Below are 24,186 nucleotides of genomic sequence, written 5' to 3'. Positions count from 1 at the left end.
ACCATTCTTTATTCATGGCTGTGTTCTTAGGCAAAATTGTGAGTGAGCCCACTCCCTTGGCTGAGAAGCAACCCCACACATGAATGGTCTCAGGATGCTTTACTGTTGGCATGACACAGGACTGATGGTAGCCGCCACCTTGTCTTCTCCGGACAAGGTGTTTTCCGGATGCCCCAAACAATCGGAAAGGGGATTCATCAGAGAAAATGACTTTACCCCAGTCCTCAGCAGTCCAATCCCTGTACCTTTTGCAGAATATCAGTCTGTCCCTGATGTTTTTCCTGGAGAGAAGTGGCTTCTTTGCTGCCCTTCTTGACACCAGGCCATCCTCCAAAAGTCTTCGCCCTCACTGTGCGTGCAGATGCACTCACACCTGCCTGCTGCCATTCCTGAGCAAGCTCTGCACTGGTGGTGCCCCGATCCCGCAGCTGAATCAACTTTAGGAGACGGTCCTGGCGCTTGCTGGACTTTCTTGGGCGCCCTGACGCCTTCTTCACAACAATTGAACCTCTCTCCTTGAAGTTCTTGATGATCCGATAAATGGTTGATTTAGTTGCAATCTTACTAGCAGCAATATCCTTGCCTGTGAAGCCCTTTTTGTGCAAAGCAATGATGACGGCACGTGTTTCCTTGCAGGTAACCATGGTTAACAGAGGAAGAACAATGATTTCAAGCACCACCCTCCTTTTAAAGCTTCCAGTCTGTTATTCTAACTCAATCAGCATGACAGAGTGATCTCCAGCCTTGTCCTCGTCAACACTCTCACCTGTGTTAACGAGAGAATCACTGACATGATGGCAGCTGGTCCTTTTGTGGCAGGGCTGAAATGCAGTGGAAATGTTTCTTTGGGATTAAGTTCATTTTCATGGCAAAGAGGGACTTTGCAATTAATTGCAATTCATCTGATCACTCTTCATGACATTCTGGAGTATATGCAAATTGCCATCATAAAAACTGAGGCAGCAGACTTCGTGAATATTAGTATTTTTGTAATTTTCAAAACTTTTGACCACGACTGTACACATCAAAATACAAAAGACACATGAAACTACACATTCTTACAGTGCATTCGGAAAGTATTCAGATCCCTTGACTTTTTCCACATTTTGTTACGTTACAGCCTTATTCTAAACTGGATAATAAAAATGATAAAAAAATCAATCTACACACACTACCCCATAATAACAAAGCGAAAACAGGTTTTTAGAAATGTTTGGAAATGTATTACAAATAAAAACATAAATACCTTATTTACATATGTTTTCAGACGCTTTGCTCTGAGACTCGAAATTGAGCTCAGGTGCAATCCTGTTTCCTTTGATCATCCTTGAGATGTTTCTACAACTTGATTGGAGTCCACCTGTGGTAAATTCAATTGATTGGACATGATTTGGAAAGGCACACACCTGTCTATATAAGGTCCCACAGTTGACAGTGCATGCCAGAGCAAAAACCAAGCCATGAGGTTGAAGAAATTGTCCGTAGAGCTCCAAGACAGGATTGTGTGGAGGCACAGCTCTGGGGAAGGGTACCAAAAAATGTCTTCAGCATTGAAGGTCCCCAAGAATACAGTGGCCTCCATCATTCTGAAATGGAAGAAGTTTGGAACCACCAAGACTCTTCCTAGACCTGGCCGCCCAGAAAAACGGAGGAATCTGGGAAGAAGGGCCTTGGTCAGGGAGGTGACCAAGAACCCGATGGTCACTCTGACAGACCTCCAGAGTTCCTCTGCGGAGATGGGAGAACCTTCCAGAAGAACAACCATCTCTGCAGGACTCCACCAATCAGGCCTTTATGGTAGACTGGCCAGACGGAAGCTACTCCTCAGTAAAAGGCACATGACAGCCCACTTGGAGTTTGCCAAAAGGCACCTAAAGGACGCTGACCATGAGAAACAAGATTCTCTGGTCTGATGAAACCAAGATTGAACTCTTTGGCATGAATGCCAAGCGTCACATCTGGATGAAACCTGGCACCATCCCTATGGTGAAGCATGGTGGTGGCAGCATCATGCTGTGGGGATGTTTTTCAGTGGCAGGGAGACTCGTCAGGATCTAGGGAAAGATGAATGGAGCAAAGTACAGAGAGATCCTTGATGAAAACCTGCTCCAGAGCGCTCAGGACCTCAGACTTGGGTGAAGGTTCACCTTCCAACAGGACAACGACCCTAAGCACACAGCCAAGACAATGCAGGAGTGGCTTCGGGACAAGTCTCTGAATGTCCTAGAGTGGCCCAGCCAGAACCCGGACTTAAACCCAATCAAACATCTCTGGAGAGACCTGAAAATAGCTGTCCGAAGCTCCCCATCCAACCTGACAGAGCTTATTCTGCCCTGGAATTGCGTTCCCATGCAAAACTAGACAAATAGCTAACAACTGAGTCTTCAATAAAACTTCCAAGGCGTGACTTTTCTTGAACAAATGTATTGGAAACGTTTATGTTGTGAAACTGCAAAATACAGAAAATAATATACTTTAGTGTTCAATTCACATTGATATAGTTTAGCTGTACATTATTCATTTCAAGTTGAAATTGCATAAATACTAAGAAAGTGCCAAGGTACCATGTATCAGGCTTCCTGTAGCTCAATTGGTAGAGCATGGCGCTTGCAACGGCAGGGTTGTGGGTTCGATTCCCACAGGGGGCCAGTATGAAAAATGGATGCACTCACTAACTGTAAGTCGCTCTGGATAAGAGTGTCTGCTAAATGACTAAAATGTAAACGTAATGACACCAAACCAGATAGATAATGACCATATGAGTAGCAACTAGCCAATTACTCTAATAATGAGCAAACACCTCTGTTCAATAACAAAGCATATGACACTAGAAACAGTAACAAACTATAGTATAGTGTGTTTTACAATTCGCTTACATGACGCACAAGCAAACTAATACAGCTGACGGCATCCATGAAAGTCAATGCAATTTGAGTGAGTAAATGTAACCAACTAATAATAATAATAATATGCCATTTAGCAGATGCTTTTATCCAAAGCGACTTACAGTCATGTGCGCATACATTTTTACGTATGAGTGGTCCCGGGGATCAAACCCACTACCCTGGCATTACAAGCGCCATGCTCTACCAATTGAGCTACAGAGGACCACAACTAACATTGATAAGTCAGCAATTCCATCAATAACAATATTATCATCACTAGCAATATGCTTGAATTGAACTTACAAACTAATATTTTCTGAGACTGAAGCGTGACAAGAAATAGCTGCAGGGAAAGAACTGTAGCGTTGTTTCTAGCTGCTTGTCTGCGTGCAGAATGACTACTCTACTCTACTTCCGGTTTTTGTGCAGTCTTCTAAGTACCAGAAAGCTGCAGCAGACAAGGCTGTAATCGCTGCCAAAGGTGCTTCAACAAAGTACTGAGTAAACGGTCTGAATACTTATGTAAATGTGATATTTCTGTTTTTGCTTTGTCATTATAGAGTATTTTGTGTAGAATGAGGGAAAAAACGATTTGATACATTTTAGAATAAGGCTGTAACGTCACAAAATGTGGGAAAATTCAAGCAGTCTGAATACTTTCCGAATGCACTGTATATCAGAGAGATATAAGAAAGATCAGGAAACATCTATTTTTTTTTTTACATGTATTTAACCCCTTATTTTTGGCACTAAACAGTCTCTATATATATCCTTCCATCAATATTTTCAACTGGTAACGGGGACGTTCAGACGAGTCTTGTGAGGCCTGTGGGCGTCCTAGAACAAAACAATATTAGTGTGTAGACCAAACTGGCATAAGTTGGCAGGTAAGCTGTACCGACTTCAGATGAGTCTCAATACGTTTGTGGGGGTTGTAGACCAAATCTGAGAACACCATCATGTTTGTGAGAGTCTCATCTTTCCAAAGAGGGCTCATACTAGTAGGCCAAACTGTTCGGACGCTACAGACGATTTTGTGAGACGGTCTGACAAACACCGCTCTAGCTCTGTCACCTTTTACCGCAGATGTGGAAGTGCGACATAGGCGGATGTGGTGGATTGAGACGCCTACAATACCAAAACACGTATTTCTAGCTTAAACTGACAGATTTCTATGGACATTTTTTATTATGCTAATTAGATTTTCACGGGGGCGCAGACATCGACCTTAGAGGTTTTTAAAAAACAAGGAAGCATCAATGGCGAAGGTGCATAAAGATGGCGGCCCCCAAGTACTTGCCACAAATGCCTCATTTGCTAAGTTCGCCATATTGTACATTGCTTTCCGTTACACTTTTTTGTATCGGCATTAGCACAGTATACATGATCCCAATTCGAGCTCCAAGACAATGAAAAAGTATATTGTGCTGATTTACTTACACATTGAACCATGTTGCGAGCCGTAGTTTAAGAAATCTGTGCGCAGTGCCAGTGAGGAAGAGGAAGAGGGAAATGCAACTCCGCTGAAAATCTGTCTCCCTCCAGCAGGTGGTGTTTTTTTTAGATGTTTCGCCCTCCAAGCAAGGAATTTTTGTATCGAGGTCAATGAGAGATTTTCGAATTTGGTCAACAAAAATATGTATTGTATGGCTTATTTGCTACGTTAGGTTTATTTGATCGAGTAGAAGTTTCGTAATGCTTAGGTTGTTATGAGTGTACTGATATAAGTAGGACAGATGGGATTCCAGCAATGTTGAGAAAAAACAGCATATCAGAGTTGCCTCGAGATGGCAATGCGTATTCATGGCATGAGGCTAGTAGCATAGCATTTCTCTCCACTGAATACAGGCGTTTGACGTCAGCAACCATCATCAAATATTCAAAAAAGTATTAAAATAATTAGATGTATCCACCAATCCAAAGAAAGGATAGGTGGGAGCTAGACAGCCTGCGGTGCCGCTTTGTGGACAATGACTCCCATTGTTAGGGTGGAGAGACAAGTATCTTGTCAGTATATCCATAATCATTGATAGTGCTAAAAACAATGATATAATATCTGAATTCCTCCATCTTTGTGCACCTTTGCCATTGCATGATGCTTCCTTGACTAGGCTATGGTGACGTTACACAAAATTCAAAAGGCACATTTTCACATATATGGCCAAATTCCAAATTTTTGCTTATCCATTTCACACACATCCATGTACTTTGACCGAAAAAAGTTAGCAGGATTATATAACATGTAAGTTTGTATTAATACATTGTAAAAGTCAAATGTAATGGCTGTCGTGGTGTTATCAAATAGCTGTAATTTACCCGGCACTGCAATCCCGGACTGGTGGCGTGATCCATTAAAGCGGTTAACCCGAAGGTGATGGAATACAATGGCTGTGAATTTGAATCCCATTCGGAGTGTAGTGTCTGAAGGTCTATGATTTTGCTGACATTTGCAAATGGTGTAATAGATGAACTTTACTCTGCTTTGCTGAAACATCTGGAAAGCATTACTACATAGGCTTCTTGGAATAGAGGACATTTGGAGATATGTGGAGGCCAGGGATTGGTCTGTCAAAAACCACCCATCTTATGTTACATAGGATATAAATACCATGTTTTGAACAAAGGACGGGGAGAAATAACATATCAGAGATTGGGTCTGGTTATTCTCCAGATATCTGCAGATGTCTGTAAATTGATACTGTGATCTTTGATACAATAAACCTTTATAATCAAAGTACAGCGTCAGCGGATTTTCTTATCATCACAGCATGATCAGCATCGTTGTCTCGGACACTACAGGAGTAAGGTTTTTTTTAAGGAGAAAAAGCTCAACTGCTGGTCCTCAAGTGAAATAGAGTTAATGTGCCGAAGTACCTGATAATACAAATGCACATAAAACGTTGTATGCATAGCCTACATTTAGGTGTACACGTCCATGTAGCCTCACAACATGCAGTATATTATTATTATTATTAGGCCCTAAAAGTGTGTTTGTAAACAAGGCTGAAGAAAGACATAGCTCTTATCAAATTCATTCTTATTCTTCATTGTCAAGGTGTTGACTCCACTTTCCTTCTCAACACACTAACAACAATGTCAGGAACTACACGCTTAGAAAAAAGGGTTCCAAAAGGGTTCTTCAGCTGTTCCCATAGGGGAACCCTTTTCAGTTACAGGTTAAACTCTTTTGAATTCAATGTAGAACCATCTTTGGAAAGGGTTCTACATGGAACCGAAACGGGTTCCTATGGGGACAGGCGAAGAAACCTTTTAGGTTCTAGATAGCACCTTTCTAAGAGTGTAGGCTCTCTTCACTGTGCTATTTGTCCAGACACATTTCCACATGTGAACTAGTTACTTTGATTATCAGAACGTGCCAGTGGACTGCAAAATGGCATATATTATAATATACAGTTGAAGTCGGAAGTTTACATACACTTAGGTTGGAGTCGTTTTTCAACCACTCCACACATTTATTTTTAACAAACTATAGTTTTCGCAAGTCGATTAGGACATCTACTTTGTGCATGACACAAGTAATATTTCCAACAATTGTTTACAGACAGATTATTTAACTTATAATTCACTGTATCACAATTCCAGTAGGTCAGAAGTTTACATACACTAAGTTGACTGTGCCTTTAAACAGCTTGGAAAATGCCATGGCTTTAGAAGCTTCTGATAGGCTAATTGACATAATTTGTGTCAATTGGAGGTGTACCTGTGGATGTATTTCAAGGCCTACCTTCAAACTCAGTGTCTCTTTGCTTGACATCATGGGAAAATCAAAAGAAATCAGCCAAGACCTCAGAAAAATGTTTGTAGACCTCCACAAGTCTGGTTCATCCTTGGGAGCAATTTCCAAACACCTGAAGGTACCACGTTCATCTGTACAAACAATAGTACGCAAGTATAAACACCATGTAGGACCACGCAGCCGTCAAACCGCTCAGGAAGGAGACGCGTTCTGTCTCCTAGAGATGAACATACTTTGGTGCGAAAAGTGCAAATCAATCCCAGAACAACAACAAAGGACCTTGTGAAGAAGCTGGAGGAAACAGGTACAAAAGTATCTACAGTGAGGGAAAAAAGTATTTGATCCCCTGCTGATTTTGTACGTTTGCCCACTGACAAAGATATGATCAGTCTATAATTTTAATGGTAGGTTTATTTGAACAGTGAGAGACAGAATAACAACATAACAATCAAGAAAAACGCATGTCAAAAATGTTATAAATTGATTTGCATTTTAATTAGGGAAATAAGTATTTGACCCCCTCTCAATCAGAAAGATTTCTGGCTCCCAGGTGTCTTTTATACAGGTAACGAGCTGAGATTAGGAGCACACTCTTAAAGGGAGTGCTCCTAATCTCAGCTTGTTACCTGTATAAAAGACACCTGTCCACAGAAGCAATCAATCAATCAGATTCCAAAATCTCCACCATGGCAAAGACCAAAGAGCTCTCCAAGGATGTCAGGGACAAGATTGTAGACCTACACAAGGCTGGAATGGGCTACAAGACCATCGCCAAGCAGCTTGGTGAGAAGGTGACAACAGTTCGTCCGATTATTCACAAATGAAGAAACACAAAATAACTGTAAATCTCCCTTGGCCTGGGGCTCCATGCAAGATCTCACCTCGTGGAGTTGCAATGATCATGAGAACGGTGAGGAATCAGCCCAGAACTACACGGAAGGATCTTGTCAATGATCTCAAGGCAGCTGGGACCATAGTCACCAAGAAAACAATTGGTAACGCACTACGCCGTGAAGGACTGAAATCCTGCAGCGCCCGCAAGGTCCCCCTGCTCAAGAAAGCATATATACAGGCCCGTCTGAAATTTGCCAATGAACATCTGAATGATTCGGAGGAGAACTGGGTGAAAGTGTTGTGGTCAGATGAGACCAAAATCGAGCTCTTTGGCATCAACTCAACTCGCCGTGTTTAGAGGAGGAGGAATGCTGCCTATGACCCCAAGAACACCATCCCCACCGTCAAACATGGAGGTGGAAACATTTTGCTTTGGGGGTGTTTTTCTGCTAAGGGGACAGGACAACTTCACCGCATCAAAGGGACGATGGACGGCGCCATGTACCGTCAAATCTTGGTTGAGAACCTCCTTCCCTCAGCCAGGGCATTGAAAATGGGTCATGGATGGGTATTCCAGCATGACAATGACCCAAAACACACGGCCAAGGCAACAAAGCAGTGGCTCAAGAAGAAGCACAATAAGGTCCTGGAGTGGCCTAGCCAGTCTCCAGACCTTAATCCCATAGAAAATCTGTGGAGGGAGCTGAAGGTTCGAGTTGCCAAACGTCAGGCTCGAAACCTTAATGACTTGGAGAAGATTTGCAAAGAGGAGTGGGACAAAATCCCTCCTGAGATGTGTGCAAACCTGGTAGCCAACTACAAGAAACGTCTGACCTCTGTGATTGCCAACAAGGGTTTTGCCACCAAGTACTAAGTCATGTTTTGCAGAGGGGTCAAATACTTATTTCCCTCATTAAAATGCTAATCAATTTATAAAAATATTGACATGCGTTTTTCTGTATTTTTGTTGTTGTTATTCTGTCTCTCACTGTTCAAATAAACCTACCATTAAAATAAAATTATAGACTGATCATGTCTTTGTCAGTGGGCAAACGTACAAAATCAGCAGAGGATCAAATACTTTTTTCCCTCACTGTATATCCACAGTAAAACGAGTCCTATATCGACATAACCTGAAAGGCCGCTCAGCAAGGAAGAAGCCACTGCTCCAAAACCACCATAAAAAAGCCAGACTACGGTTTGCAACTACACATGGAGACAAAGATTGTACTTTTTGGAGAAATGTCCTCTGGTCTGATGAAACAAAAATAGAACTGTTTGGCCATAATGACCATCATTATGTTTGGAGGAAAAAGGGGGGGTGCTTGCATGCCGAAGAACACCATCCCAACCGTGAAGCACGGGGGTGGCAGCATCATGCTGTGGGGGTGCTTTGCTGCAGGAGGGACTGGTGCACTTCACAAAATAGATGGCATCATGAGGAAGGAAAATTATGTGGATATATCGAAGCAACATCTCAAGACATCAGTCAGGAAGTTAAAGCTTGGTCGCAAATGGGTTTTCCAAATGGACAATGAGCCCAAGTATACTTCCAAAGTTGTGGCAAAATGGCTTAAGGACAACAAAGTCAAGGTATTGGAGTGGCCATCACAAAGCCCTGACCTCAATTCTATAGAAATGTTGTTGGCACAACTGAAAAAGCATGTGCGAGCAAGGCGGCCTACAAACCTGATTCCGTTACACCAGCTCTGTCAGGAGGAATGGGCCAAAATTCACCCAACTTGTTGTGGGAAGCTTGTGGAAGGCTACCCGAAACGTTTGACCCAAGTTAAACAATTTAAAGGCAATGCTACCAAATACTAATTGAGTGTATGTAAACTTCTGACCCACTGGGAATGTGATGAAAGAAATAAAAGCCTAAATAAATCATTCTCTTTACTATTATTCTGACATTTCACATTCTTAAAATAAAGTGGTGATCCTAACTGACCTAAGACAGGGAATTTTAAATGTCAGGAATTGTGAAAAACTGAATTTAAATGTATTTGGCTAAGGTGTATGTAAACTTCTGACTTCAACTGTACAATAAAAGTGACGCCAAAATGACACTGCGTTATTTACCATTCATTTCTATTGCTCACAAAATAATCTGAAACACAACAACAAAAAACATCAAATGCATCCAACAAATTTGTAGAGTCACAAGCTTGATATAGTCATTGCGTTCTATGAATGTGGGACCAGTGGCGGCTCCTGAAAAAATTCTCAGGGGGGGCAATTTTTCTGATGATTTAGGTGACCTACACACATTTTAAAAAAGATATGTCCAGCAACAACATGAAGACAGGGGCAGCATATAAGTCAATGCCAGAAGCATTTATTGACTGATCTCAAAAGTGTTGGCTTACAAAAGCAAAATAAGTTATCACAGTAAAAATAATCAAGGGTGTTCTTTCACATTCCTCAACACTGCATAAACAATATGCATTTCCATAAACAAATGAAATATCAGCTGAAAATACAGCATCTTGGTATTTGTTCAGATTGCAGGATCAACAAGAGCTTTTACCACATTTTTTGCCTCATGGTTGAATTGGAAATATGTGCACCTGAGTTTAATTCACAACAAGCAATTAGGAGCTTTTGATAGAGGCTACTGAAAACATTGATGCAAGTTATTGGTAATAATAAATTTTTATAGACTTCCATATTCTGCCCTCTTGTATATATTTGTGAAAATGAACAGTGATAGACATTTTGCCTGAAAACAGAATTTGAAAATAATTTATAGAAAAGGTAAACACAGCTATCTGTATGGCTTTGTAAAAATGAACAACCATATTCTGGCCAATTGTATAGATTTGTAAATATGAACAACCATATTCTGGCCAATTGTATAGATTTGTAAAAATGAACATGAACAGATTATTTTGTTTTTTTTACTTTTTTTTAAAATGAAAAATAACTATTTTAAACAACATCAACTGTGAACTGATTTGGGCGTGTGTGTGTTAAAGAGACAGACAGGGAGGGACAAAGAGAGAGAGAGGCTAAATTACTTGTACTGAAACTGTTCTCTTCTCTCTTTCAATGCAGCAAAGCGGTCAATGACTTTCTCATTGAAATCAGGCATGCTGAGGACTAGTTCCCTCTCCATGGAAAGCATGGCCAGTGCATTCAGACGTTCCTGGCCCATTGAATTTCGCAGGAATGTCTTAACTCGTGTCAGAGTTGAGAAACATCTCTCAGCTTCAGCTGTTGTCATGGGAGTAGTTATGAGGATGTTCAACAGAGTCACAGTCTCAGAGAACGTCTCCTGGAGGTTGTAGCTCATGAGAACCTGGTACAGTGCCAGTGCACCACAGTTTGACTTTCTCGTCGTCGGCAAAAATACCGTTCAGTCTCTCCAAAAGCACACTGGCGATTGAGACTGAGGTTGATTCCGAGATGGGAAGGAACTCAAAAAAGCGCTCCTGCACTTTGTGGTTGCTATCTATGTACCTCAGCACAAGCACCAGCTGTGTGTGTAGAAACGTCCGTGGTCTCGTCAGCTTGGATAGCTACGAAGTTCGCCGACTTCACCTCCTCCACAATATGTTCCCTCATGACCGCTAGCATACACTCCAGTAGCTCGTTTTGAATGGTCTTTGATGTGAACTTCTTTCAAAGAGACAATCGAGTTGCACTGAACGTTAGCCATCTTGATAGTAGTACGTGAATTGATTGACGCTGCTACCCGCTCTTTTCTTAGTTACGTTCATGGTTATGTTACGTATGACGAAAGCGCGTAAGTGCAAGCCCTCAGAAACCCATAGAGATTGTATTGAAAGCTCTGATATTTGAAAAACATTTTTTTTACATGAGAGTCTATGAGAGACTTCTGGGGCGATTTTCAACCTGACTGAAATCGCCCCAAAAGGGGGGGGGGGCATTTGAAGCACGACTTTAGCCTGATTGGACATTTAGTGGCAGATCAGACGTCTAGATTAGAACACTGATAACTACTGTTGCCGTGATATAATTGATTAGAAAAAAAATCCCTTCCTTTTCCCGTTTGGCAGTGCGTCGCCCATATCGCCCTAATGAACACACCGCCCCTGTGTGGGACCAAGTACTTAACTTTGTAGTACTTTAATACACATACAAGTGAATGTGTCCCAATACTTTTGCACCCCAAAAATGAGGGGAATAAGTACAAAAAGTGTTGTAATTTCTAAACAGTTCACCCGAGATGGATCAATATACCCTCAAATGAAAGCTGACAGTCTGCACTTCGACTTCATAGTCATAGTTTGAAGGAAAAAACTTCACTGTCCCAATAATTATGGAGGGCACTGTAATTCATATCATAGGCCTAATTGTACTGTAGAGGTATTTTTACTTGCACACAATATACACTATATATACAAAAGTATGTGGACACCCCTTCAAATTAGTGGATTCGGCTATTTTAGCCACACCCGATGCTGACAGGTAAATAAAATCGAGCACACAGCCAAGCAGTCTCCATAGACAAACATTGGCAGTAGAATGGCCTTACTGCCACCCTAGTGTCGCAGCGGTCTAATGCACTATATCGCAGTGCTAGAGGCGTCACTACAGTCCCGAGTTCAATCCCGGGCTGTATCACAACCGGCCGTGATCGGAAGTCCCATAGGGCGGAGCACAATTGGCCCAGCATTGTCCGGGTCAGGGGAGGGTTTGGCCGGGGGGCTTTACTTGGCTCATCATCACGCTCTAGCGACTCCTTGTGGCGGGCCGGGCGCCTGCAGGCTGACTCCGGTCGTCAGTTGAACGGTGTTTCCTCCGACACATTGGTGCGGCTGGCTTCCAGGTTAAGCAGGCGGGTGTTAAGAAGCGTGGCTGGGCGCGTCATGTTTCGGAGAACGCATGACTCGAACTTCGCCTCCCGAGCCCGTTGGGGAGTTGCAGCGATGAGACAATATCGAAATTGGGGAGACATTTTTATTTTTTATTTTTATTCAATAAATAAAAGAATGGCCTTACTGAAGAGCACAGTGACTTTCAATGTGGCACCGTCATAGGATACCACCTTTCCAACAAGTCAGTTAATCAAATTTCTGCCCTGCTAGAGATGCCCTGGTCAACTGTAAGTGCTGTTATTGTGAAGTGGAAACATCTAGGAGCAACAACGGCTCAGCCACGAAGTGGTAGGCCACACAAGCTCACAGAACAGGACTTCCGACTGCTGAAGCGTGTAAAAATCGTGTGTCCTCTGTTGCAACACTCACTACCGAGTTCTAAACTGCCTCTGGAAGCAATGTCAGCACAATGACTGTTTGTCAGGAGGTTCATGAAATGTGTTTCCATGGCCAAACAGCCACAAACAAGCTTAAGATCACCATTCACAATACCAAGCGTCTGCTGGAGTGGGGTAAAGCTTGCCACCATTGGACCCCTTAGTTCGGGTGAAGGGAAATCTTAACGCTACAGCGTACAATGACATTCTAGATGATTCTGTGCTTCCAACTTGGCAACAGTTCGGGGAAGGTCCTTTCCTGTTTCAGCATGACAATGCCCCGTGCACAAACGAGGTCTATACAGAAATGGTTTGTCAAGATCGGTGTGGAAGAACATGACTGGCCTGCACAGAGCCCTGACTTCAACTCCATCGAACACCTTTGGGATTAATTGGAATGCCAACTGCGAGGCAGGCCTAATCGCCCAACATCAGTGCCTGACCTCTCTAATGCCTTCCCAGAAAGGTGGAGGCTGTTATAGCAGCAAAGGGGGGACCAACTCCATATTAATGCCCATGATTTTGGAATGAGATGTTCGACGGGTAGGTGTCCACATACTTTTGGTCATTTAGTGTAACTGGATCGCCCCGTCCATTCGGAGACTTGTCCCGAAGCCACTCCTGCGTTGTCTTGGCTGTGTGCTTAGGGTCGTTGCCTGTTGGTAGGTGAACCTTCACCCCTGTCTGAGGTCCTGAGCGCTCTGGAGCAGGTTTTCATCAAGGATCTCTCTACTTTGCTCAGTTCATCTCTCCCTCGATCAAGACTCCCAGTGTCGTAGAAATATTTGACTCAAAAAGTAGTCAACTTAAAAATATTTCTCAAGAGGCTGGAACTTGTGAATTTAGACTTTTATTATTTGCATAACAAAGCCGAGCATAACTCCATGGAGCAACAACTCTCTCTCTTTGGCTTAGAGCTCCCTTTTATACACACAAATGCATAATCATGTTACATAGCATATACAGTCCCTCCCCTTAGGGCAAATGATTAACTTATTTTAGTGCCACTCTACCCTTATCTTTCAACGTCCACCTGTAATTTACTCCAAAAGGTCATGGGCGCTTTTCCATAGGAAGCCTCTTCCCTAATCTCATTATATTGGTAGCAGACCCTTTCCCTAATCTCATTATATGGTTGCAGACCATTTCTTTACAAATAATACACGTACATACATTAGGGCATTTATCATTTACCGTCCTCCCTGGCCCTTGAGATTATGTGCATGTGGCCATGTGTCAGGTCATAGGGTCATAAGCAAAACAAATGATAACACTAGGTCCATTGTTACTCCAATCTCCACACAGCCATCACATGTCATTGACATACCCAGACCAGCTGCAGGGAGTTTATGAAAAACACATAAATGTCTCTGCTCTGTATTAACCCTTCAACTGGTTCTCAATCCATAAACATTTTAAGGCATATACAGTGGGGAGAACAAGTATTTGATACACTGCCGATTTTGCAGGTTTTCCTACTTAAAAAGCATGTAGAGGTCTGTAATTTTTATCATAGGTACACTTCAACTGTGAGAGACGGAATCTAAAACAAAAATCCAGAAAATCACATTGTATGATTTTTAAGTAATTAATTTGCATTTTATTGCATGACATAAGTATTTGATCACCTACCAACCAGTAAGAATTCCGGCTCTCACAGACCTGTTAGTTTTTCTTTAAGAAGCCCTCCTGTTCTCCACTCATTACCTGTATTAACTGCACCTGTTTGAACTTGTTACCTGTATAAAAGACACCTGTCCACACACTCAATCAAAAAGACTCCAACCTCTCCACAATGGCCAAGACCAGAGAGTTGTGTAAGGACATCAGGGATACAATTGTAGACCTGCACAAGGCTGGGATGGGCTACAGGACAATTTTTCGACCTCATGGCTTGGTTTTTGCTCTGACATGCACTGTCAACTGTGGGTGGTATGAGGGCCCGACGTCCACAGGTGGGGGTTGTGCTTACAGCCCAACACCGTGCAGGACGTTTAGCATTTGCCAGAGAACACCAAAATTGGCAAATTCGCCACTGGCGCACTGTGCTCTTCACAGATGAAAGCAGGTTCACACTGAGCATGTGACAGACGTGACAGAGTCTGGAGACGCCGTGGAGAACGTTCTGCTGCCTGCAACATCCTCCAGCATGACCGGTTTGGCGGTGGGTCAGTCATGGTGTGGGGTGGCATTTCTCCATGTGCTCGTAAGAGGTAGCCTGACTGCCATTAGGTACCGAGATGAGATCCTCAGACCCCTTGTGAGACCATATGCTGGTGCGGTTGGCCCTGGGTTCCTCCTAATGCAAGACAATGCTAGACCCCATGTGGCTGGAGTGTGTCAGCAGTTCCTGCAAGAGGAAGGCATTGATGCTATGGACTGGCCCGCCCATTCCCCAGACCTGAATCCAATTGAGCACTGGGACATCATGTCTCGCTCCATCCACCAACGCCACGTTGCACCACAGACTGTCCAGAGTTGGCGGATGCTTTAGTCCAGGTCTGGGAGGAGATCCCTCAGGAGACCATCCACCACCTCATCAGGAGCATGCCCAGGTGTTGTAGGGAGGTCATACAGGCACGTGGAGGCCACACACACTACTGAGCCTAATTTTGACTTGTTTTAAGGACATTACATCAAAGTTGGTTCAGCCTGTAGTGTGGTTTTCCACTTTAATTTTGAGGGTGACTCCAAATCCAGACCTCCATGGGTTGATAAATTTGATTTCCATTGATAATTTTTGTGTGATTTTGTTGTCAGCACATTCAACTATGTAAAGAAAAAAGTATTTAATAAGATTATTTCATCCATTCAGATCTAGGATGTGTTATTTTAGTGTTCCCTTTTTTTTTGAGCAGTGTATGTGTGTGCCTTTCCAAATCATGTCCAATCAATTGAATTTACCACCGGTGGACTCCAATCAAGTTGTAGAAACATCTCAAGGATGATCAATGGAAATAGAATACACTTTTAGTTTCATAGCAAATGGTCTGAATACTTATGTAAATAAGATATTTCCGTTTTTTTTTTTAAATAAATTTGCTTTTATAAAAACATGTTTTCACTTTGTCATTGTGGGTATTGTATGTAGATTGCTAAGGAATTAATTTTATTTTATCAATTTTAGAATAATTCTGTACCATAACAAAATGTGAAAAAAATTTGGGGTCAGAATACTTTCCGAAGGCACTGTAGGTATATCCCCTGATGTGGGCATGTTTTCAATACAGACTCCTTTCGTCGTACAGTATTCCATATCCAGACCTTATGAATGTTGCACAGTATACCCTTAATCTTGAAATGAATCAAATCTAGTGAGGATTAAGGATAATCAACCTTAAAATTAATGGCAGTGCATTTCTAGTCGCTATAAATGCTAGGTTACACAGTTACTTCTGATAACAGTCTCCATTATCAACATTTCCAAACAAACAAAAACAGGGAGAAGGGAGAAACTGTAGACATGCTGAGATAAAATAACATACTCCTCCAGCAGAGGAATTACATTTCTGAGTGCATGATATTCAGTTTCACTGGCATATAGTCCGTTGTATGGATGGTCTTTAACTGCAGTAAATTATGTCTGAGATTATATGAACATGACTGGGCATTCAAACATATCTGTATCCATTCATCATCATGTTTTGTGTCATCAGGAAAAGCCTTTATCAACCCTTGATACAGTTTGGAAATCAACTTGAGGTTTGTCAGACTGCCTTAAAATAGTTTCAATCTTTGAAGCTTCTGGCTTGTCCAGTGTTTGCTGCACAGAGAGAATAAAGTGTTACATCTGCAACAGTTCACCTCAGTGCTGTCACAGACTGGTCTTCCCTGGAGGCCTGACGCTACTGAGACCCCTGTCACCATCTGATCCTACTCAGATGAGGCATGACAAAGAATTACCTTGGTGTACATGTATACATTATATTATCCAAGAATAGAATCAACGGTTCAATAATTGAAATTCTTTATTCCCAGATCCAAGACTAGTCTACCCATCAACTCAAGATGGAATTTTGTATCCATTCACTGATTGTTATAATATACTGCAAATTTCACCTGAGCGTAGACTGGTCTTCCATGGCTGTCTGACCCTGCTGGGACACCTGTCACCATCGTATCCTGCTAAGATATGGTGAGCATAGTGTTGGGTACTGACTGTGCACCATGACAGTGAAGCCTGTAGAGCTGTTTATACCATGTCAGTGTAAAAAGTAGGGAATTAGCTAGGGAAACTGACAGACCAATAACTTTACGTTGCTACACTGACTGTGATTGAGGCAAAAAATAATATCTAACGTTAGTCAACTTTTTGCAAGCCAGGTTAATTTACTGCTGTTGAAACAGGACAAAACAAAGGCTACAAAACATTTACATACACACAACAGCTGTTAGATACTGCTACCTGAGAGATAGCTAGAGGCTAGAGCTGAAATGGCTGTGCTAGCTAGCAACTAGCTAGCTAGCTAGCTAGCTAGCTTATTCACTTCGGACAGAACTTCAGTTGAGAGCGGATTAAACATTAGCTAACGTTACCTGTCAGTTACGCTAGTAGCTCAGCACTGGGAATAAATACTTTTTTCTGTTAAGTCAAACAGCAGTTACCTTGCCAGCTACATCAGTCAAATAAAGAGTAGCCAGTTTCTGCTCTGCTTGCTTTTACTACTCTGAGAAAAAGCATAACACACACACAGACAACAGATGCCTCTGTTCGCAAGCTTTGTGGTGTCCATGCGGTCCTAAATCCAACCAGCTGAAACCACCAAACAGCCTACCCGACCGCTCTGAGGTATTCGCATGTTCCTAAAGCACACCGATGCCACTTTTTGTATCACAGTGCAATGATTAAACTGGAGGGACCAAAATTTAATTTCAGAATATGGGGGGGGGTCATGTCCCCCCTGTCCCAGTGAAAGTTGCGCCCACGGGTATACGAATTGTTCAGGAAGGCAAGTATCTGGAAACAGAACAGTTAACAATGCTCTTTCCTCATTGCATTCTGCTGCCTGGAAAAATTTATCGGCTTTGATTTACTTTGAGCCGCAATAATGTGTTTGTATGTTGTTCCATACATGGGTCGTTTGAAGATTTCCCCAGACAGAGGCCGATCAAAGACAGAGCCACTCTAACAAAGCCTTCCAACCTCTTCCCAGGCCTCTGAGTAGTTGTGATGGTTGATGAATTGTACTGTATTCACAATGGAGGAATAAGAGCGGAAAATTGTTTTACGCTCCTGTTAATACCATCACCAGTAGTTTTTAAAGTTATCTAGACAGGTTAGTGACTATAACCGTGTTTCTTTTTTACATGTACAAACACTTTCCACTTTCAAAGACACACACAAGAAACACCCACACCAAAGCACGCCTCCAATACACAAATCTCTTTGGCTGTTAACTAATATGCTATTTGACATTCACAATTCATCCATCGGACTGTCAGATTGTGAAGCGTTATTCATCACGCGTTTCCACTACTCAAGAGTCCAATGGCGGCGACCTTTACACCACGCCAGCCGACTCTTGGCATTGCGCATGGTGATCTTAGGCTTTAGTGTGGCTGCTCGGCCATGAAAACCCATTTCATGAAGCTCCCCGATGAACAGTTCTTGTGCTGACGTTGCTCCCAGAGGCAGTTTGGAACTCGGTAGTGAGTGTTGCACTACGTGATTTTTACGCACTACGCGCTTCAGCAGTCGGTGGTCCCATTCTGTGAGCTTGTGTGGCCTTCCACTTCGTCGCTGAGCCGTTGTTGCTCCTAAACGTTTCCACTTCACAATAGCAGCACTTACAGTTGAATGGGGCAGCTCCAGCAGGGCAGAATTTTGACAAACTGACTTGTTGGAAAGGTGGCATCCTATGAAGTACGGTGCCCTGTTGAAAGTCACTGAGCTCTTCAGTATGGGCCATTCTACTGCCAATGTTTGTCTATGGAGAGTGCGTGACTGTGTGCTCGATTTTATATACCTGTCAGCAATGGGTGTGGCTGAAATAGCCAAATCCACTAATTTGAAGGGCTGTCCGCATAACTTTGGCCATGCAGTGTATATATATACATTATCCTATATAAAGGAAGAGAAGCTTAGGCCTTACCCAAAAGAGAGAGAGATATCCCTGTGTCATGCTACGACACCGACATGCATTTCTTTATGTCAGATGGCTACTGCATCTGCTATACAGATACAGTGAGGGGGGAAAAGTATGTTTGCCCACTGACAAAGAAATTATCAGTCTATAATTTTAATGGTAGGTTTATTTGAACAGTGAGAGACAGAATAACAACAAAAAAATCCAGAAAAACGCATGTCAATAATGTTATAAATTGATTTGCATTTTAATTTGTGAAATAAGTATTTGACCCCTCTACAAAACATGACTCAGTACTTGGTGGCAAAACCCTTGTTGGCAATCACAGAGGTCAGACCTTTCTTGTAGTTGGCCACCAGGTTTGCACACATCTCAGGAGGGATTTTGTCCCACTCCTCTTTGCAGATCTTCTCCAAGTCATTAAGGTTTCGAAGCTGACGTTTGGCAACTCGAACCTTCAGCTCCCTCCTCAAATGTTCTATGGGATTAAGGTCTGGAGACTGGCTAGGCCACTCCAGGACCATAATGTGCTTCTTCTTGAACCACTCCTGTGTTGCCTTGGCCGTGTGTTTTGGGTCATTGTCATGCTGGAATACCCATCCACAACCCATTTTCAAAGCCCTGGCTGAGGGAAGGAGGTTGTCACCCAAGATTGGACGGTACATGGCCCCGTCCATCGTCCCTTTGATGCGGTGAAGTTGTCCCCTTTGCAGAAAAACACCCCCAAAGCATAATGTTTCCACCTCCATGTTTGACGGTGGGGATGGTGTTCTTGGGGTCATAGGCAGCATTCCTCCTCCTCCAAACACGGCGAGTTGAGTTGATTCCAAAGAGCTCGATTTTGGTCTCATCTGACCACAACACTTTCACCCAGTTCTCCTCTGAATCATTCAGATGTTCATTGGCAAACTTCAGACGGGCATGTATATGTGCTTTCTTGAGCAGGGGGACCTTGCGGGCGCTGCAGGATTTCAGTCCTTCACGGCGTAGTGTGTTACTTAATTGTTTTCTTGGTGACTATGGTCCCAGCTGCCTTGAGATCATTGACAAGATCCTCCCGTGTAGTTCTGGGCTGATTCCTCACCGTTCTCATGATCATTGCAACTCCACGAGGTGAGATCTTGCATGGAGCCCCAGGCCAAGGGAGATTGACAGTTATTTTGTGTTTCTTCATTTGCGAATAATCGGACGAACTGTTGTCACCTTCTCACCAAGCTGCTTGGCGATGGTCTTGTAGCCCATTCCAGTCTTGTGTAGGTCTACAATCTTGTCCCTGACATCCTTGGAGAGCTCTTTGGTCTTGGCCATGGTGGAGAGTTTGGAATCTGATTGATTGATTGCTTCTGTGGACAGGTGTCTTTTATACAGGTAACAAGCTGAGATTAGGAGCACTCCCTTTAAGAGTGTGCTCCTAATCTCAGCTCGTTACCTGTATAAAAGACACCTGGGAGCCAGAAATCTTTCTGATTGAGAGGGGGTCAAATACTTATTTTGCTCATTAAAATGCTAATCAATTTATAACATTTTTGACATGCGTTTTTCTGGATTTATTTTGTTGTTATTCTGTCTCTCACTGTTCAAATAAACCTACCATTAAAATTATAGACTGATCATTTCTTTGTCAGTGGGCAAACGTACAAAATCAGCAGGGGATCAAATACTTTTTTCCCTCACTGTATCTGTAGGAGGCTAATTTGTAAATTTTAGATCAGAATATTTTGTATAAAGATATTGTTAGATATAGGAGCAACTCTGGTAGGCCTGAAACAGACTTCCTCACCTCAAGTTCAACTGGCGAGTCAGTTGAAGCACCGGGGCGCACTGCCTTCATATCATATGCCTGCAGTAGCTAAAGCTTAATAATAGCCACACCAAACCAAACCTTCACAAACGTTTCGAAACTTTATTAGGGTAATATCAAAAGTAATTCAAGCCATTGGTTATAGGGAAAATATGAGCAGAGGAGCGAATATAAACCAGGGAAAAAATGCACTACCCTCCCCTGTGCCCAATAAAAAAAAACACACAACCCTCCCCAAAGCAAAAAGAAAAGTTTGACAACACTCCCCTATTTTGGATCCCTCCCAGTAAATGTTGATCTCTCCCTTATGATTCATTTTTTTGTGAATTAATTTTTCAATGCGTTTCTATGGGCTATAGTAGTAAAGGCTAAATTCAATACTTGATCAAGTAATAAAATAAATTAAAAATTGATACCTAAATGGGTCCTAAAATTCTAAATAAATTAGCTAATTGATACATGGTATGACCTTCTGAAAACAATTTCATGTCAGCTTAGAACCCCCCCCACCCCCACCCCCCCAACGCCTTAGACTTGTATTAACTGCCAGAAGCTTTACATAGCCTACTTGGTGTCATTGCTAAAACAATCATTCATACCACCATAAGACAGTAAAAATACAGAATTTCGAATTGTCCGAATATGATTATAGACAATCCTGTGTGTCAGAATATGAATATAGAATATATGTTAAACTTGGATAGCATTTTTTGGGGGGTGATTCAATTAAATGGAAATTCAGAATGTGATATTTCTGTTCAGTATTTATTGTGTATGCAATTTATATCACTCCAAATGTGTATGCTACATTCAACCATCCTTTCTAGTTACAATATTGTTATTGCACCAATGAAACAATGACTTGCCTTCCAAAGTGGTCGTGAATATCAATTTATTTTGAGAGATATACTGAGGAGGCCTGGTTAGAAGAACATAAATGCCTTATTACAACTCAATAATTAAAAAAATATATAACAGTATTAAGAATATACACCCAGTGGGGAAAACTGTAGCTTAGAATATTGTTATTCTTCTTAACAAAGTTCTTAACCTCATAAGGAGTCACAGATTGTTCTATCAATTGCAGTCTATTCCCTTTAGAGTGCACTACTTTGGCTCTGGTCCACCCATACACACAAAAAAAATTATGCACGCATGACTGTAAGTCGCTTTGGATAAAAGCGTCTGCTAAATGGCATATTATATTATATTATATTATTAGTGCACTATATACGGAATAGGGTGCCATTTCATTCAAGCATGTTCCTCCTCAGGAAGTGTGCTACAATGACTCTATTCTTGGAATATTTGTAAATCACTTTCCCAGAAGAGGGCGGTAGGTATCAAGAAATTAGGCACCATTTAAACCTTGCAACAGTTTTGGCAGATTTTACTTTAATTTTTGTTGACTTCTGATATCAGGAAGTCTCTCTGTTGTGTAACTAACATCTTATATCAATGATTTTATGTGCATTGCACTTTCTAAAAATTACCCTTCTAATCTGCTGGAGGTTAAGTCCATATATGACAGGGTTTAATACAGGTGGTATAACAAGGAATTGTACAGCCATTGCATTACGCGTATTTAGAGTAATATTAACGTTATTCCACCCTTGCAAATTGTCAAACAGGGTCACTGTGATTAAAATAACCATTGTTAATAAATGTGGCACACATGTCTGTGTGAACTTCATCCTTCCCTTAGCTGAATTTACACAAGTCCTTACAATCTGACAGTAAGAAAATACAATAAAAAGTATCTGTAAAACATGACCCACTATTAAACATTGGCTCCAAATCTGATTGATGGTTATAGGTAAACATGCATGTTTCAGTATAGACGGATTGTCACAGAAGATTTTATCAATGCGAGATCCACACAAAGGAAGTCTGACTGTTAAACTAAGTGTTATGAGTGCTATAAACAAAGGATAACACCAAGAAAATAAGAGTAACTTTCTAACAGTTAAAGATGTCACAATGGTATGATATAGTAATGGTCTGCATATTGCCACATACCTGTCATAAGACATCACTGTAAGAATAGAAATTTCACACATGACAGATGTGTATATTACATAGGCTTGAATCAAACATCCACCATAAGATATCACCTGAACATCTGACTGAAGGTCCAGTAAGAACTTGGGGTAGAAACCAGCGGTTCCGTACAATCCATTGACACATAGACTACACAGAAAGATATACATGGGCTCATGGAGGCCTTTCTCCTGAATGATTGTTATGATCAGAGTCAGATTCACAGTGATGATGAGAAGGTATGTGATAAGAGACAAGATAAAATACACAGATTTGTTGTTAAATGTCTCTTTTAAGCCAAAGAGATAAAATAACTTGACTTGGGTTGAGTTCTCCATTGCTTTTGTTAATTTTCTTCCTCTGGTCAATGCAGCAATTCTTAGTCCTTACAAGGCTTGAGTGTATTTGGATGTGAATGAATTATTTAATTCTGTGTAGGCTCGGAACAAACACAATCATTTTAACAAAACAAATTCACATCCTCCATCAAACTAATATTCTAAAAAATAAAAATACAGATAATATCTGTACATTATCAGACTTCTGAGGTGTGAAAGAAATAAAGAAACTTGTGTCCATGAAATGTCTTCTTGCTTGACAGAGGGATACTGCTCCAATAACTTGTCCTGTTAGCCTCTAAATATATCATAGTGTATGCTCACATGGGATTGTAGTTTCAGTGTCAACATGTAACCACTCCATAGAGATGGAACTGTACAGAGTTTATGACAAGCAACTAATTTGATTATAGTTACTCTGTACTATATTTTTGTATTAACCCAGCAAACCAAGTACGTCCTAAGGACATTGAGCGATGTTCTCATTAGGACCTTTTAAGGCAGCATTTCCCAAACTCGGTCCTGGGGACCCCAAGGTGTGGGTGAACGGATGATCTCCGCATGTGTGTTTCTCACCGTAAAGCATAGAGAAGGAGGTGTTATGGTGTGGGAGTGCTTTGCTGGTGACACTGTCTGTGATTTATTTAGAATTCAAGGCACACTTAACCAGCATGGCTACCACAGCGATACGCCATCCATCTGGTTTGAGCTTAGTGGGACTATCATTTGTTTTTCAACAGGACAATGACCCAACACACCTCCAGGCTGTGTAAGGGCTATTTTACCAAGAAGGAGAGTGATGGAGTGCTGCATTAGATGACCTGGCCTCCACAATCCCCCGACCTCAACCCAGTTGAGATGGTTTGGGATGAGTCGGACGGCAGAGTGAAGGAAAAGCAGCCAACAAGTGTTCAGCATATGTGGGAACTCCTTCAAGACTGTTGGAAAAGCATTCCAGGTGAAGCTGGTTGAGAAAATGCCAAGAGTGTGCAAAGCTGTCATCATGGCAAAGGGTGGCTACTTTGAAAAATCTAAAATATATATTGATTTGTTTAACACTTTTTTGGTTACTACATGATTCCATATGTTTTATTCCATAGTTCTGATGTCTTCACAATTATTCTACAATGTAGAAAATAGTACAAATAAAAAAAAACTCTTGAATGAGGAGGTGTGTCCAAACTTTTGACTGGTACTGTATATCCATTGTTTTTGTCTAAATTG

General features: G+C 41.7%; 1 protein-coding gene across 1 annotated transcript; it reads right to left on the bottom strand.

Annotated features, from left to right (window-relative positions):
- Positions 1-3,671: 3,671 nt before the first annotated feature.
- Positions 3,672-22,962, bottom strand: LOC121568197 (olfactory receptor 6N1-like). The gene is made up of 2 exons (XM_045214721.1): positions 22,078-22,962; positions 3,672-3,722 (listed from the first exon to the last, which is right to left on the bottom strand). Exons 1-2 carry the CDS (start codon positions 22,960-22,962, stop codon positions 3,672-3,674), a joined length of 936 nt encoding a protein of 311 aa, XP_045070656.1.
- Positions 22,963-24,186: the final 1,224 nt, after the last annotated feature.

Source organism: Coregonus clupeaformis, unplaced genomic scaffold (assembly GCF_020615455.1).
Source record: "Coregonus clupeaformis isolate EN_2021a unplaced genomic scaffold, ASM2061545v1 scaf0298, whole genome shotgun sequence".
In the NCBI taxonomy this organism is placed as follows: Eukaryota; Metazoa; Chordata; class Actinopteri; order Salmoniformes; family Salmonidae; genus Coregonus; species Coregonus clupeaformis.
This window is presented reverse-complemented; position numbering and strand designations above follow the sequence as displayed.

Coding starts and splice junctions, on each gene's coding strand:
- LOC121568197 (XM_045214721.1), bottom strand. CDS start 22,962: ATGGAGAACTCAACCCAAGTCAAGTTATTTTATCTCTTTGGCTTAAAA. Junction 3,723..22,077: donor ACCTCCAGCAGATTAGAAGG/GTAATTTTTAGA, acceptor GTTTTGTTCTAG/GACGCCCACAGGCCTCACAA.